This window comes from Argopecten irradians, chromosome 1 (genome assembly GCF_041381155.1).
Source record: "Argopecten irradians isolate NY chromosome 1, Ai_NY, whole genome shotgun sequence".
Lineage (NCBI taxonomy): Eukaryota > Metazoa > Mollusca > Bivalvia > Pectinida > Pectinidae > Argopecten > Argopecten irradians.
In genome coordinates, this window is record NC_091134.1 from 34683934 (window position 1) to 34697069 (window position 13136).

The window sequence follows — 13136 nt, forward strand, 5'->3', positions numbered from 1 at the left end:
ACAATTTTTATGATTCCAGTATATAGGTTTAAGTTCATTTCTGAAATACAACAAACATATACAGGTAACTTTAGGTCAACAGTGCTTAAATGCACATGTCATATTGAAGAAGTGATTAGATTTACCCACTGTTCACTTTTACTATATTCATCATATGTTTTATGCCAAACCAAATGCCCCAACCCGGACAAAACACCCCATCTGAAGCTTCTTAACAAACTTGGATTATATCACAAAAGTTTGTTGGTTCTTATATCTGACACACAGCAAACCTCATTCATAGAAGTTAGAGTATTTGGGCACTCTGAATTGTGATCATTAAGTGAATATGATAGTGTTATAGTATGTCAACTACTCAGCAAGTAATGAGTATGATGTACTATATCATGATGTTCCATTTTAATCATCATCTATTCCATTAACTGCATCATTCATAGCTCAAAACAAAATGTTCTATTCCACTGCATCATTCATAGCTTGGAGCCCAAATGTTCTATTCAACTGCATCATTCATAGCTTGGAACCAAGTGTTCTATTCAACTGCATCATTCATAGCTTGGAACCAAATGTTCTATTCAACTGCATCATTCATAGCTTGGAACCAAAAGTTCTATCTCCTTTACTATCACTCTATCAAATACTCTGACAAGTATACATGCACTTTCAAAAAACTTTCCTAAGTGATCCAGAGGGCCGCAAGCAGGCAATGTTATGAGTATTGGACTCCTACTCTAGAAGATCAGAGCTACCATTTATTGAAATGATGTTTCCTTCCCCTAAAGGATGTTTATGACAAAATTTGGTTGCAATCCCTTTACAGAACTTTGTGACTAGTAATAGCATCCATCGATATCCCAACCCAATATCTAGAGGATCCAAATGATGTCTCTGACCAAAGCTGGTTATAATCCATTTTGAACTTTGTAACCAGTAGTAGTAATGCCTCAATTTTACCTTATTGTGCCCTTCCTTTCCTATACTTCCACAGGAAGCAAGATAAATATGTGCTAATAAAATGTGCTTGTATTGTCTTCAGAAACATCTCATTACATATAACCACTTATTTTATAACTCAAAAATTAATAATTGTGGACAGAAATTTCGAATTAATGATTACTTTAGGACTCCTGCTACAGACAAGAAATTGACAGATGTGCCACATGCAGTTGATGTGTTGGGTGTCAGACTACACTATTTCAAGCCCTTCTATCTTTTTACCAGGTAACATATCTAATATTTCTACAAATGGTTTCTCAATAAACACTGCCTGGAGAACCTGAAATCAATACCAAACAAGAACCATTGCCAAAGAAGATGTGAAATCAGTTACTTCAGTTCACCTTTGCCTTGAACTTTCACACTTGAAAAGTACTTAGCAACTACTCCATACAATCATTTGAGGACGATTTGCAAACATTTGATTTGCTAAAGAGAATCAATTGGAAAACTTTGCAGATGCTCATGTACCTTTCAAATTTCTGTTGCCTACAAGAGGTATTAATATTTTTACAGACCATTAACTATAGTTCTAGTTACTTAAAACATTGCTTTTATAAATATATTCTCCCTTGCCCCAACATGTTTTCCAGTTCAGTAACAATGACAATCACTTTCCATAAAATTGCACCATTTCCCCCTCAAAGTGACAGTAAAATACAAGCTCACCAATTACAAGCAAGCAACTTATCAAGAGTGTTCTTCTATTTATAAAGACACTCCAATCATTAATTTAAATACCTTCCCTCAACACTTTAATTTGTTTTTATATCTAAAACATAACAGTATGTGTCACAGGACAGGTTATTAACGGTCCACAACAGTTTGGATGTCTACTTACTTCCAGCATGCACAATCAACATCATTAAGTGCAGAACTGGATAGGTTAATTTTAAGACACAAGATAATACAATATCATAATTACATAATTATCAGAAGAATATAATCTGTTTTGTTATAAATTTGCAAAAATGATAATAATATATAGCCATAAAAGACGTCTACCATCAGATACCTACCACACAGCATTAAGACAAGGCATATATCATATCACTACATCTTGTGTGCATTGACATTGTTACTGCACATCATCATCTATATCAGTGTTTTATCATATCATCCTGAAACTTGGAGCACAAAGAGTATGAATGTACATCTACATAAGTATGTACAAGGCAATTATAATCAATACATATTTACACACATAGCATGTGTGCTAAATTCTCAGCTTCCTTGGTACAACTACAAGGACCCGCAGGTACAATAATCATATACATGACATATTTCAAGTGTGGTAATTGTGTCCCTTGCATCAGAGGTTTGAGTAGGTTTACGTTTTGATCTAAGTTTATTTGTTTTTTTATTTTTATAAACGGATAAATTGTATATATATGTTATACACAACACATGTCTTTACATTCCCAATAATCCCATGTCAATCTAGTGCAGGGATCCATGCACTCTGTCAACAAACAATTATTACAGTAATATATATTGACTTGGTGGCATTATTACATTTAGTATATTCCCTACCACATATAGTGTATCCATGCATTTGTCAGTCAATCAGACCAAAAAGACTTCCTGTCATAATCCAAAGATTTCAAATTGACAAAATGTAGTTAATTTGTCCTAAACAATGATGTCATAGATAACTCTAGAATAATATAATTCATCCAACATTTGAATGTTCTGGAAATATTTCAGCAATAGTAGTCATTTCCCCCACAGGATAATCATATAGTACATGACCTAAACCCATATTTCTCTTATATTTTTATGTTCTGATGAAGCAACTAATTGGAGATTGATCATATGATCAAAGCACACGAGATGCAATGAAGACCTCAGACAAATAATCCATAACTTATTCCACAAGAATGTGGAACCCCATCCAATTACATCTTCAGACTGAAGTTACCTTTAAAATGCACAGTCTGCTGTCCTTCTTATATGCTAAAAGTTGAAAAAATTAGTCAGTGACTTTAAGCACTAGTCCGATGCCCATGACTAGTAATTTTTCGGCCGGACTAGTGCCAATTGTAATGAACAAGTCCACTTGGACTAGTGGCTCCTCTACCAATTAAAATCGGTAAATGCTTTGCAGTGTCTGAAAGTGACAGCAAATTTTCCATAGACAATAGGTCTACAGAGAAAGAAAATTCTATGGCCCCTGCCATTTTTTCATAGACCCCTTATATAAACTCATACATGTATTGTTCTAAATATGAAAGGACATTAAGATTGATTGTAATGCTTCAAAGGGTTTTGTAATACTAAAGCAACAAAAACCAATGGAAATTGCTAAATTTAAAGATTTTTCATTATGAATTTTATAATATATCCTTGTCAAGCATTTCACTTAATATAGATCAAAATCATAATTTGTCGATGGATGCAGAATAAAAGAATTTTTTGTCAAAATTGCACAGCCAATTGTTCCAACATGATACGATTTTACATAGACCGACCAGATTCTATAGTCTTGGGCCATCGGGCCAACTTTACTCCTGAACACTGGCTATGTTTACAAGAGCGGTGGTCAATTGCATTTTTCGACACATTTTGAGTGCATTCTGTATGCAACTGTTTCTGTCCGGACGCATCATTTTGTAAGAATTTGCATTCAAGAACGCACCTGACTAATTTGGGTAATAAATTCAAACTGATCATGACTGAAGTGCTGAAGCAAAGCTGCTGTATATTATATTTTGGACTAGTTATACTATAGTCGGACTAGTGAAATTTTTGGATTTACTAGTCCAAATGACTAGCAGCGAAAAGTATTAACGTCACAGACTGCAAAATTCCAAAGTTTTAACTTCATGAAATAAAATACCTATAATTTACATTAGTCTGAACTCAAAGAAAACAACAAACTATCAGCTCACACAAGATTAATCTCTCCAACAAACCAACCACATCTTAAGTTGTTCTTCTCTTTTAAAAGTTCAATGAGTCAATTACTTCTGTACATATTTATATCGCTGTTTATTGGTTAATGATGAGAAATCTCATAAAGTTTTATGACTACTGAAGTGACTGTACAAGTTTCATCACTGTCTTTAACCTTAATTACAAATTTCATCATCACTGTCTTTTTCACAAGATTCATCATCATTGCCTTAACTTTAAATCAGATCAATCAGCAATTTAATGTGTCCATAGTTAGTTTTGAAAACTTTCATTTAGAAAAAAATAATAATTGAAAAATATGAGTAAATAAGGACAAAAAACATGTTTCATTGTCAGCAATCCATGTCAACTATAAACTGTGAAACTTCAAATCAAAGCAAATATGTATGGAATATCAATATGATCAATAAAGAGTCCTTAAGATTGGTATCCATCAGTTCCACTTTACCCCAAAATGTCAGAAAATCACAAAGTACGGTCTATGCAGTGATCTATCGAAATCTGTCTTAATTTTATTAACATTGAAAACACACTATTGATATATATATTCAATTCTTAAATGTAAATGTCTATATAGGGAATTACAATATCAAGCATTAAATAAATGCCTGAAATACACTGAGGATACAAATCAATTCAGATTTCAGACAAAGTTGTTGTTGCTGCAGATATTTCGAAGAACTTCATAACAAAAGAGTAATTCAATACCAATAAGTAAATTATTTCAACAGAATATAACAGTACTGTAATATAACAGAAACTATTGTAGCTTAACTTTCAAATGAACATTTTAAAAGGAATATTTAGATTTTTTGAGACAGTGAACACTCGTAAATTGACACATAAATTCTTTTAAATGTCCTTTTAAAATGCAATGTATACATGACTTAGAATATGCACATAAGATTTCAGAAGTCTCCATTTTCAGTCAAATCAAGCTGTGTAACTGTATTATAACAGTAATCCCTATATAAAACTCCATTTCAGAGTGGTCTCTCAAGACCGCCATGTAGTAAACGTTACCTTAAATTACCTCAAACGCCAATGCCTTAAAAACTACAGATTTATCTATACATATTTTGTTTTAATTTCTGTACAAATGTAGCTGTCAGAGCAAAATTGGTTATTTTTTTAATTTTCACTTCAATAAAACTTAAATCAACAAGACTGAAATGGCACCGGCCTATTTCCTTTACTAGAGGATTTATTTTTTCTTAAAAGTTTCAATATTGACTTAATCTTCGATGTTAAGGTTAAAATGATGTAGCATTCAGAGTAATTTCCATCCAAGAACAGTGACTTGGAATCCCAAAACAATAAAACCATCTCTCCTTATTAGGTAAAAAAGCCATATTCGAAATTCTTTAAAGCGTTTTAAGACAAACACTAACAGCAATGTATCAACAAGACACCCTATATAAACATATTACAATATAACATATGACATGTCTTCCTTACACTTTGAATGTTTGATTCCAAGTCTGTTATCTTATAGCCAAGCCTATCAACACTGTTCCAATCAAATAGATCTCAAATAAATGAATTGTAATTAGAATTGAATCTTCCATAGGAAGTTCCACATCAAACATCTCCATAAAAGTTCGACCACAAACAAGACAGCAAACATTAACAAAGCACCGAGTGTATACCAAATATTTGGCATTATAACAGTATATCATTAAAGGATATCGGTACAGGATCCTGTGACAATCCAGTTTATCAAAGTCATAATGGAATCTTAAAAGCAGTGCAGTTTACTTACTCCTAAAAAACACCACATTTACTATCTTTCTCCTGTATCAGTTGATTCAGCACATTAACATTGCAAGTTGAGACTATTGAACATGATTCTCCTCTTATTTATGTGAAAAAGTGTGAAATATTGAACAGATGATGACTACAGAGGTAGCTATATTATGTTCCCTTCAAATGGTGGTATTAATACAATACACTGCATATTAACACTCAACATAGACTCCAAACCACCAGTTAGTGTGAGATACAGTTTGACAAGCCATGGTTCCTGTATACCCTAATCAAAGTGACACTAAGTACACAATAAAGTGGTTGGCATGGCTAAATTTTTCTATAAAGGTACCACACAATGTAACATGATTTCTTAAATTTGAAAATTTCTGGAAAACTTGTGAAAAAAAAAGGTTTTAGATTTGCACATACTATGTGTACCAGTAAGTTATACAGTAGAATCAATCAAGGCCAGTTCAGACATGTCCATCTATTATCATATTGCTACAGTACGCATAGTATTTGATAGGAATGAAACACATTTTTTGTCCTTACACAACATTTTTGACAGTGATGAAATGCCTTAGTACAGTTTATTCTTTAGATTCATTGTTTTATGATGCAAGGGACACAAAACCTTAAACAAGCTTGAAATCTCACGGAAATATTTCAGAAATACAGCTTCTGTGCTAGTAGCACTCAAAAATATTCGTAAGACTATCCAGGTTTGGTCATGAATGGATGAGCACTCATAATGTGTGTGAACCATAATCAATTTCTGTATCATAAATCTATACTCCTCATAGATGAGAGGATGAAGTCCATAAATGGACACTGTGACAATATAACACATTTGTGACACAAGGTAACAAATGCTTTCCGGTCGCTTCATCAGGATAGTGTCATGTTTCCATACAAAGTCCAAGTTTAAAGTGTGACAAGTGCACACACAATGCAGCATTCTGCCCACTGAATAAAAGAGAACAAACACAGAACAAACAAATACATACCATTCCCTGACCTTGACCTCCCATTCCCTGTCCTTGACCTTGCATTGACCCCTGGTTGCCACCAGATCCTCCAAATCCTCCACCCATGGATCCCTCATTTTGTTGTCTCTGTTGTTGTCATGCACAAATGTTGTTACCATGAACCATATTTTAATGTACATCTTTGATACAAATTCTTGCAGAGAGTACAACAGGCAGTACCATAGTCAAAGTACATTAAACTATTTTGTGAAAATATCAACTTAGCCCCAAAACTCCAAAATAGCTGGTATAATTTTCTGTTTATTCTATATCATTTATCATTAAATAAGTTTTATAAGTCTTGAGGTACTACCAGACCAGATGTTTTGCAAAACAGCCATTTTGCTCCCTTTCAATAATGTTTCTCTCTAAAAATATTCAAACTGCAATTATGTTCTATGCAAAATATAATTTGTGGGCCAGATCCTCAATAACATTTAAAATGATGTTGTTGACATAATGATGTCAATGTGCAACTTACATTTTCGATACCCATAGCAGCAGGAGGGGCTGGGGGTGGTGGTACAGGTGGAGGTCCACCAGAACGACCCCGCTGTCCTTCACCCCTCATACCGTCGCCTCTCATTCCTTCACCTCGAATGCCTTCTCCACGCATTCCTCCCTCACCTCGCATACCATCTCCACGCATACTGTCACCGCGCATTCCCTGTAGGAATATATCAAAACATATTAACTGAAGACAAAGAACAGCTAACACATTAATTTACAAATATATGTCTCCTGCGGTCATTCAAATGCAATTATTGAAATGGAACTACATTATGTTTGTACTGGTGTTATCTGGATGGGCTGTTTCAGTTAAAATACTAGGTGTAGAGATGAAAGAAACCATAACTTCATCATCCACCCACTCTGTTTACAATGGGTTGCAGACCTTACACTGGGCTGCTGTGGTTGGTTATTTACAAGATAAAACAAAGTCGACCATCCTTCAAAACACAGTTGCTACTTACAATAGTTATGATAAATATATTTTGTGACTTACCTGGTCCATTTGATTGCCACGATCCATTGGTCCTCGTCCTCCTCTCATACCACCTGCGTCTCCTCTCATTATCATCTCACGCCGTCTTTCCTCCTCTTCTCGTACCATCCGGTTTTCTTCCTGGCGCCTGAAATTATTGCCATTACTGACCAAATATACCCATTAAAACAATTGTCCGTGTTTTGTTTGGTAAAATGATCTTGGACCAAGAACTTTATTTCAAGATGTTCAACTTCATTACAACATTTTTTTTATAAATTTATTTAAACAACTGTACTATTGAATATCAACATATTCATATCACAACACACAATTTTGTTTCATATTATGCATTTTACAGAGTTTTCTGTCTGTTTGCTCACAAAATGATCTTGCCATAATCAATACCTACCCGCATGCGCAGTCAACTCCAATATGCAAAGACAGAATAGTTGATCATGAGTGATGCTCATATAAAATTAATATGGGATTTTTATTCTCTCAATTTTTTATTCCTTCAGTATATATACAATTATCCTGCCAATTTTATTGTAGTTTTAATCCAAATTTGATGCCATAAACTCGTCAGCAAAATCTTTTCAATTCTTATAAATTATTGAACCATGTCCATGTGCTATCCTGAACTATTAAAATAACACTACATTAAACCTACCGCATGTCCATTTCTTGTCTGCGCCTCATCTGTTCCTGTCTCATCTCTTCAATTCTTTGGAGTTCTTCTTGTTGTCTTAACAAATCTGCATGACATGGAAAATACACATGTTAGTGTGAAATATTCAGGCATTTGGTGCAAATTTTTTTTAACAAATATACCACAGAACCTTAATGACTTTTGACTCAATCACTCCAGATACACTTTGGTGTGTAAAAATTAAATAACTCTAATTGAACCAATTCATCTACCAAGTGAAACCTGATAACGTTTGTGCGGGACTAGTATCTCCAGTGGTGCTGGAACAGAACTATTTGTAATTTGCCAGGTGAAATGATGTTAGCATGGGATACCATCTTTTGACATATTTTCAGCACCAATAGAAATAATAGTCCCACATAAACTGATCAGGTATCCCATGATACGTGAATTTGTCCAATGCAATGGAACATTTTTACACAACAGAACTTTTACCTTGGTAATTAGGCTTAGTTTTAGAAGTTATCAGACACAGAGACAAACGCTTTGAAAATTTATGAATCAATTACTAAAATATATACACTATTTTATCAAACTTGCTCAAATATGTAATTCATTTTATCACCCTGTTAAACATTAATTATTCACCTTTATACACATGCCAGAGAAACTTTTCCTTAAAGCTGTGATTTGCAGGCGTCTTCAATTTAAAAGAATTTAGTTTGGTCTAAGTTAATAAATCTGCTCTTTGACTTCTAATTCACCTATGAAAACCCACCTGCTCTAATCTGTTCAGCTTGGAATTCGTACATAGCACCTTCCATCTCTGCCTCTAATTTGACCCTTGCTTCTTCCATTTCCTTCTTCACTCTTTCATGTTGTTGCTTCTCAAGCTCATCTAGTTCCTTCCATCTCTGTGCAAACCTGAATTCAAAAGATCCAGGTGGGGCAAACCTTGGCTCCTTTTCGCGATCTTTTCTGCAATGCTCATTTCTTGGCAAGAACTTTTCTGGCAAACCATCCTCTTCATCTTTTTGCTCCAAAGGCTCAACAAACACAGGTCTTGGGTACCTTTATGCAAGTAATGAAAGATAGCTGGTAAGACATTAAAATCTGAATAATTTACCGTATTTTCCGGACAATAAACCGCACCTGTGTATAAGCCGCAGAGGCCTTTTTTTACAATTTTTTCAAGTTTTGTACACGTATAAGACGCACCGTTATATCAGCCGCACCCAAAAGTTAGGCCCAGTAATGGCGAGTAAAACTTACGATTTTCACATATGAATCACGACATAATAATGCAAAAACGTGGTCACGTTTTGGTTTTCGTCCCCGGATAAGCCGCACTGGTGTATTAGCCGCACTCCCGATTTTCAGGGAAAAAAGTCGCGGCTTATACTCCGGAAAATACGATAGTAATTTATCAGTACCGTATTTTCCGGACAATAAGTCGCACCTGTGTACAAGCCGCAGAGGCCTTTTTTACGATTTTTTCAGGTTTTGTACACACATAAGACGCACCGTTACATAAGCCGCAACCAAAAGTTAGGCCCATGCACCCACGCAACCCTCTGTGTATACGATCGATCTCTAATGAAGCACGGTAATGCTTATCGATCGATTAGAATCACGAAAACTGTCTGTAAACTTGTTCTGTAAATGTATAACAAATAAAACTCACAATGATGTAAATATCTTTAGCAAAATTGATTTGGTCATGTTTCTGTTCGTTGTTTACTCTGCCATTACGTAAGACTTCTTGTGTGTAAACAAACATGGCGGCCGTACGAATTCACGCTTACTCTCTCTCATATTTCAACATGCCGGTTAAAATACTTTCCTCAATATGCATACGATTTTCTTTTATATCTATTTTGATATACTTCGCGTATTAATTATATTGATGTGTATAGGATTACTTTATTATCAAGACTATCATTAACCTAAAATTGACTTCGTTTAGAGTGTTCTCTCTCAACTTGCCATCCCATGATGCAATTCACCGAAGCCTTATTTTTGTAAACTTCCGGATGTGATTTCGTGGTGTTTGCCGCTGCAGAGATCGATTAAATGATGTTTTATACGACTGTTTGGTGCTTTTTAACATCGCTATAATGTCCTATATTACATGTAATTCACACTATAAACTTGACTGCCGATTATTTCATTGAAGTCACAGCGACAGGATTCTGAGAAATACACATGTTGACCGTGTGTAACACGTGTGCAAGTTATATTTAGCAGTCATTCAGAAGATTGTTTTTTCCCTGTCTGCGGACATTTCTTTCACTCAAATAATATTTAAATAATATATTTAACTTATTGTTTGATATTTGATGGTTTTTGACGTTTTAGTTATTATTTTCTTGGTAACGATCCTGCAGCAAATCGATAGCGAAATCAGTCCGCCATTGTGTTGTGACTGTAAACAACCACGCTTCAGTCGGCCGATTTTCCATGAATTAAACAATTTTACGATTGAACATGTATCTGGTACGTTATTATTTTTATCTTTATTATATTTTCATCACATATTATATCGTTTAAACACTTTTACAGTGATATTTTCGATGTATAACTTTACTAAACCGCTATTGTGTTGCGCTAGTAAACAAACACGTTTCAGTCGGCGGATTTTCCTTGAATTAAACAATTTTACGAATGAATATGCATCTGATATGTAATCATTTTCATCGTTAATATATTTTCATTGCATATTTTATCTTTTAAACACTTTTACAGTGATTTGTTCGATGTATAACTTTACAAAACTGGCGAGTAAAACTTACGATTTTCACATGTGAATCACGACGTAATAATGCCAAAACATCGTCAGATTTTGGTTTTCGTCCACAGATAAGTCGCACTGGTGTATATGCCGCACTCCCGATTTTCAGGGAAAAAAGTAGCGGCTTATACTCCGGAAAATACGGTAGTTTAACTATTATCATTCAAACCCTAGTAGTATCACTCAAAGATACAAGATACCAACTTGACATTGCACTTAATCAGACCCATTGTTCTACTATGCTGTTCCTCAGTAAACTGCACATTATACATTGGTATCAAAGTTTTTCATAGAAAAAGTAAGAGATATTCAAATATCATAAGCTTGAAACATCTGTGTGCATGCAATTTCAACACAGACTGAGAAATGTTCTTAATTCTTTAATCTAAACCAATAATTATTTGCGAAGAACAAATCTTACGCGGACATCAGAAAAACTCCCTCGTTGATTCTTTTCATAGCCTGACTGGCACCTGGTTTCCTAGCAAATTCTACAATGCCCTCTCCATTTGATCTGCCTCTATCATCAACACAAACGATGGCTCTTTCAATGTCGCCAAACTGGGAGAAGGATTGATGCAACAGTTCATTGGATACAAATGGAGACAGGTTCTTCACGCGGACAGCAGCACCGTGATTGGCAAATCTTACTCTCAGACTGCGGCCTTTCCTCTGTGTTCCATCTAAAGCAGCCTTTGCTGCTTCAGCATTATTTCTGTAATCCTGTAAAAAGTGAGACATGCTGGTCAAGTTTTTGTCTAGGTATGAATATTTCTCGATCTTCTTTATTTTTTTTATCTAGAATATATAGGGAATTCAGAAAAAGGACAGGGTGCTAGGAAATGAGTGGTGCTGTGCCCTGCTAAGCTGACCTAACTGGAACATCAATATGTTAGACACATGTACCATAAAGACTCTATACTGTTTTAAACAGGTCAGAGAAGCCACCAACAGGAGACTTCCATATTGTATGTAAAGTTAAACCAGCCTATGTTTAGTATAATTATTTAATAAAGTTGAACGCAATAACCTTTTCAACACACATAAACCGAGGTGCAAATTTAATCTTGATGGTTAAGAATATACTCTCAGTTTTCTTTCAACCACCATGGGTAAACCCCAATATGTGGGTTTCAAGATCCTAAAGTACAATTTACAGTGGATTAGTCCCACCATCCGGTGATTACGACATCACCATTTGACATTACTTTTGTAACACCATAGGTCTAATAACCCAAGTTGGGACTAATCCGCGGTAAATTGCACACGTCTACCAGGCTATCAACCTCCTTCACCGTGTTGAAGATTATGTTGATATTGAAAGCGTGTGCTATGGTACAGGGAGTGTTTATATTCTAATATTTACATTTCCGTTTTCACTTTCCTATATAACCTTACTAACCGGGCAATCGTTTACACTTGCGTAAACGCAGAGGGGCTGCTGCGCAAGAACACAAACCAAAACACTGACTTCCGCCCTTATGTGAATGCGCATCCGGTTAGGCCCAAATATATGCCATTACAAGGGTTCGATATCAACATCAGTTTGAATACAATGGAAAGCATTGTGTTAATATTAAAAACATAAAAAAATGAAAACATGGAATAAATGGATTAAAAATGATAAAGTTATTGTGAAATTGGATTTCATTTACTCCTGGAACTTGACATATGTTCCCGCCAAATTGGAGCAAGCTGTTTCGCGATTCCATCAATTACTCAGCTGTTCCATCAATCATTTAATGTTGAAAAAACAAAGGTTTATTCACCGGAACACTAAATTTAAATGAAATGGTCGGTTGAAATGTAAATATTAGGAATGTTGTTTACTGGTGTGTAAACTGCATTTTTTGTACAGAAATTTCAACATGGCGCGCGCCATTTCAACTAAATGTACAAAAAATGCAGTTTACACACCAGTAAACAACAAAAAATAAAAATCATTCCTTGAATGTTTAATTTGATTTAGCCGGTTTTTGAATTGTTAGCCCAGTTCTTATTTACAAAGCACCCCCCCCC

At 34.8% G+C, this 13136-nt stretch overlaps 1 protein-coding gene across 10 annotated transcripts in view; it reads right to left on the reverse strand.

Annotated features, from left to right (window-relative positions):
• LOC138325341 (splicing factor, proline- and glutamine-rich-like) overlaps positions 1-13136 on the reverse strand; it is a 64147-nt gene that overhangs the window by 10198 nt on the left and 40813 nt on the right. For 7 of the 10 annotated variants that reach the window (XM_069270994.1, XM_069270984.1, XM_069270944.1 and 4 more), the window contains exons 2-7: positions 11539-11840; positions 9105-9397; positions 8348-8432; positions 7696-7840; positions 7171-7356; positions 6669-6776 (exon numbers count right to left, since the gene is read on the reverse strand). In XM_069270994.1, coding sequence (XP_069127095.1) covers positions 6669-6776; positions 7171-7356; positions 7696-7840; positions 8348-8432; positions 9105-9397; positions 11539-11840 — 1119 coding nt within the window. The remainder of the gene's footprint in view (positions 1-6668; positions 6777-7170; positions 7357-7695; positions 7841-8347; positions 8433-9104; positions 9398-11538; positions 11841-13136) is intronic. The other 3 variants (XM_069270975.1, XM_069270948.1, XM_069270965.1) reach the window with 2 other exon arrangements.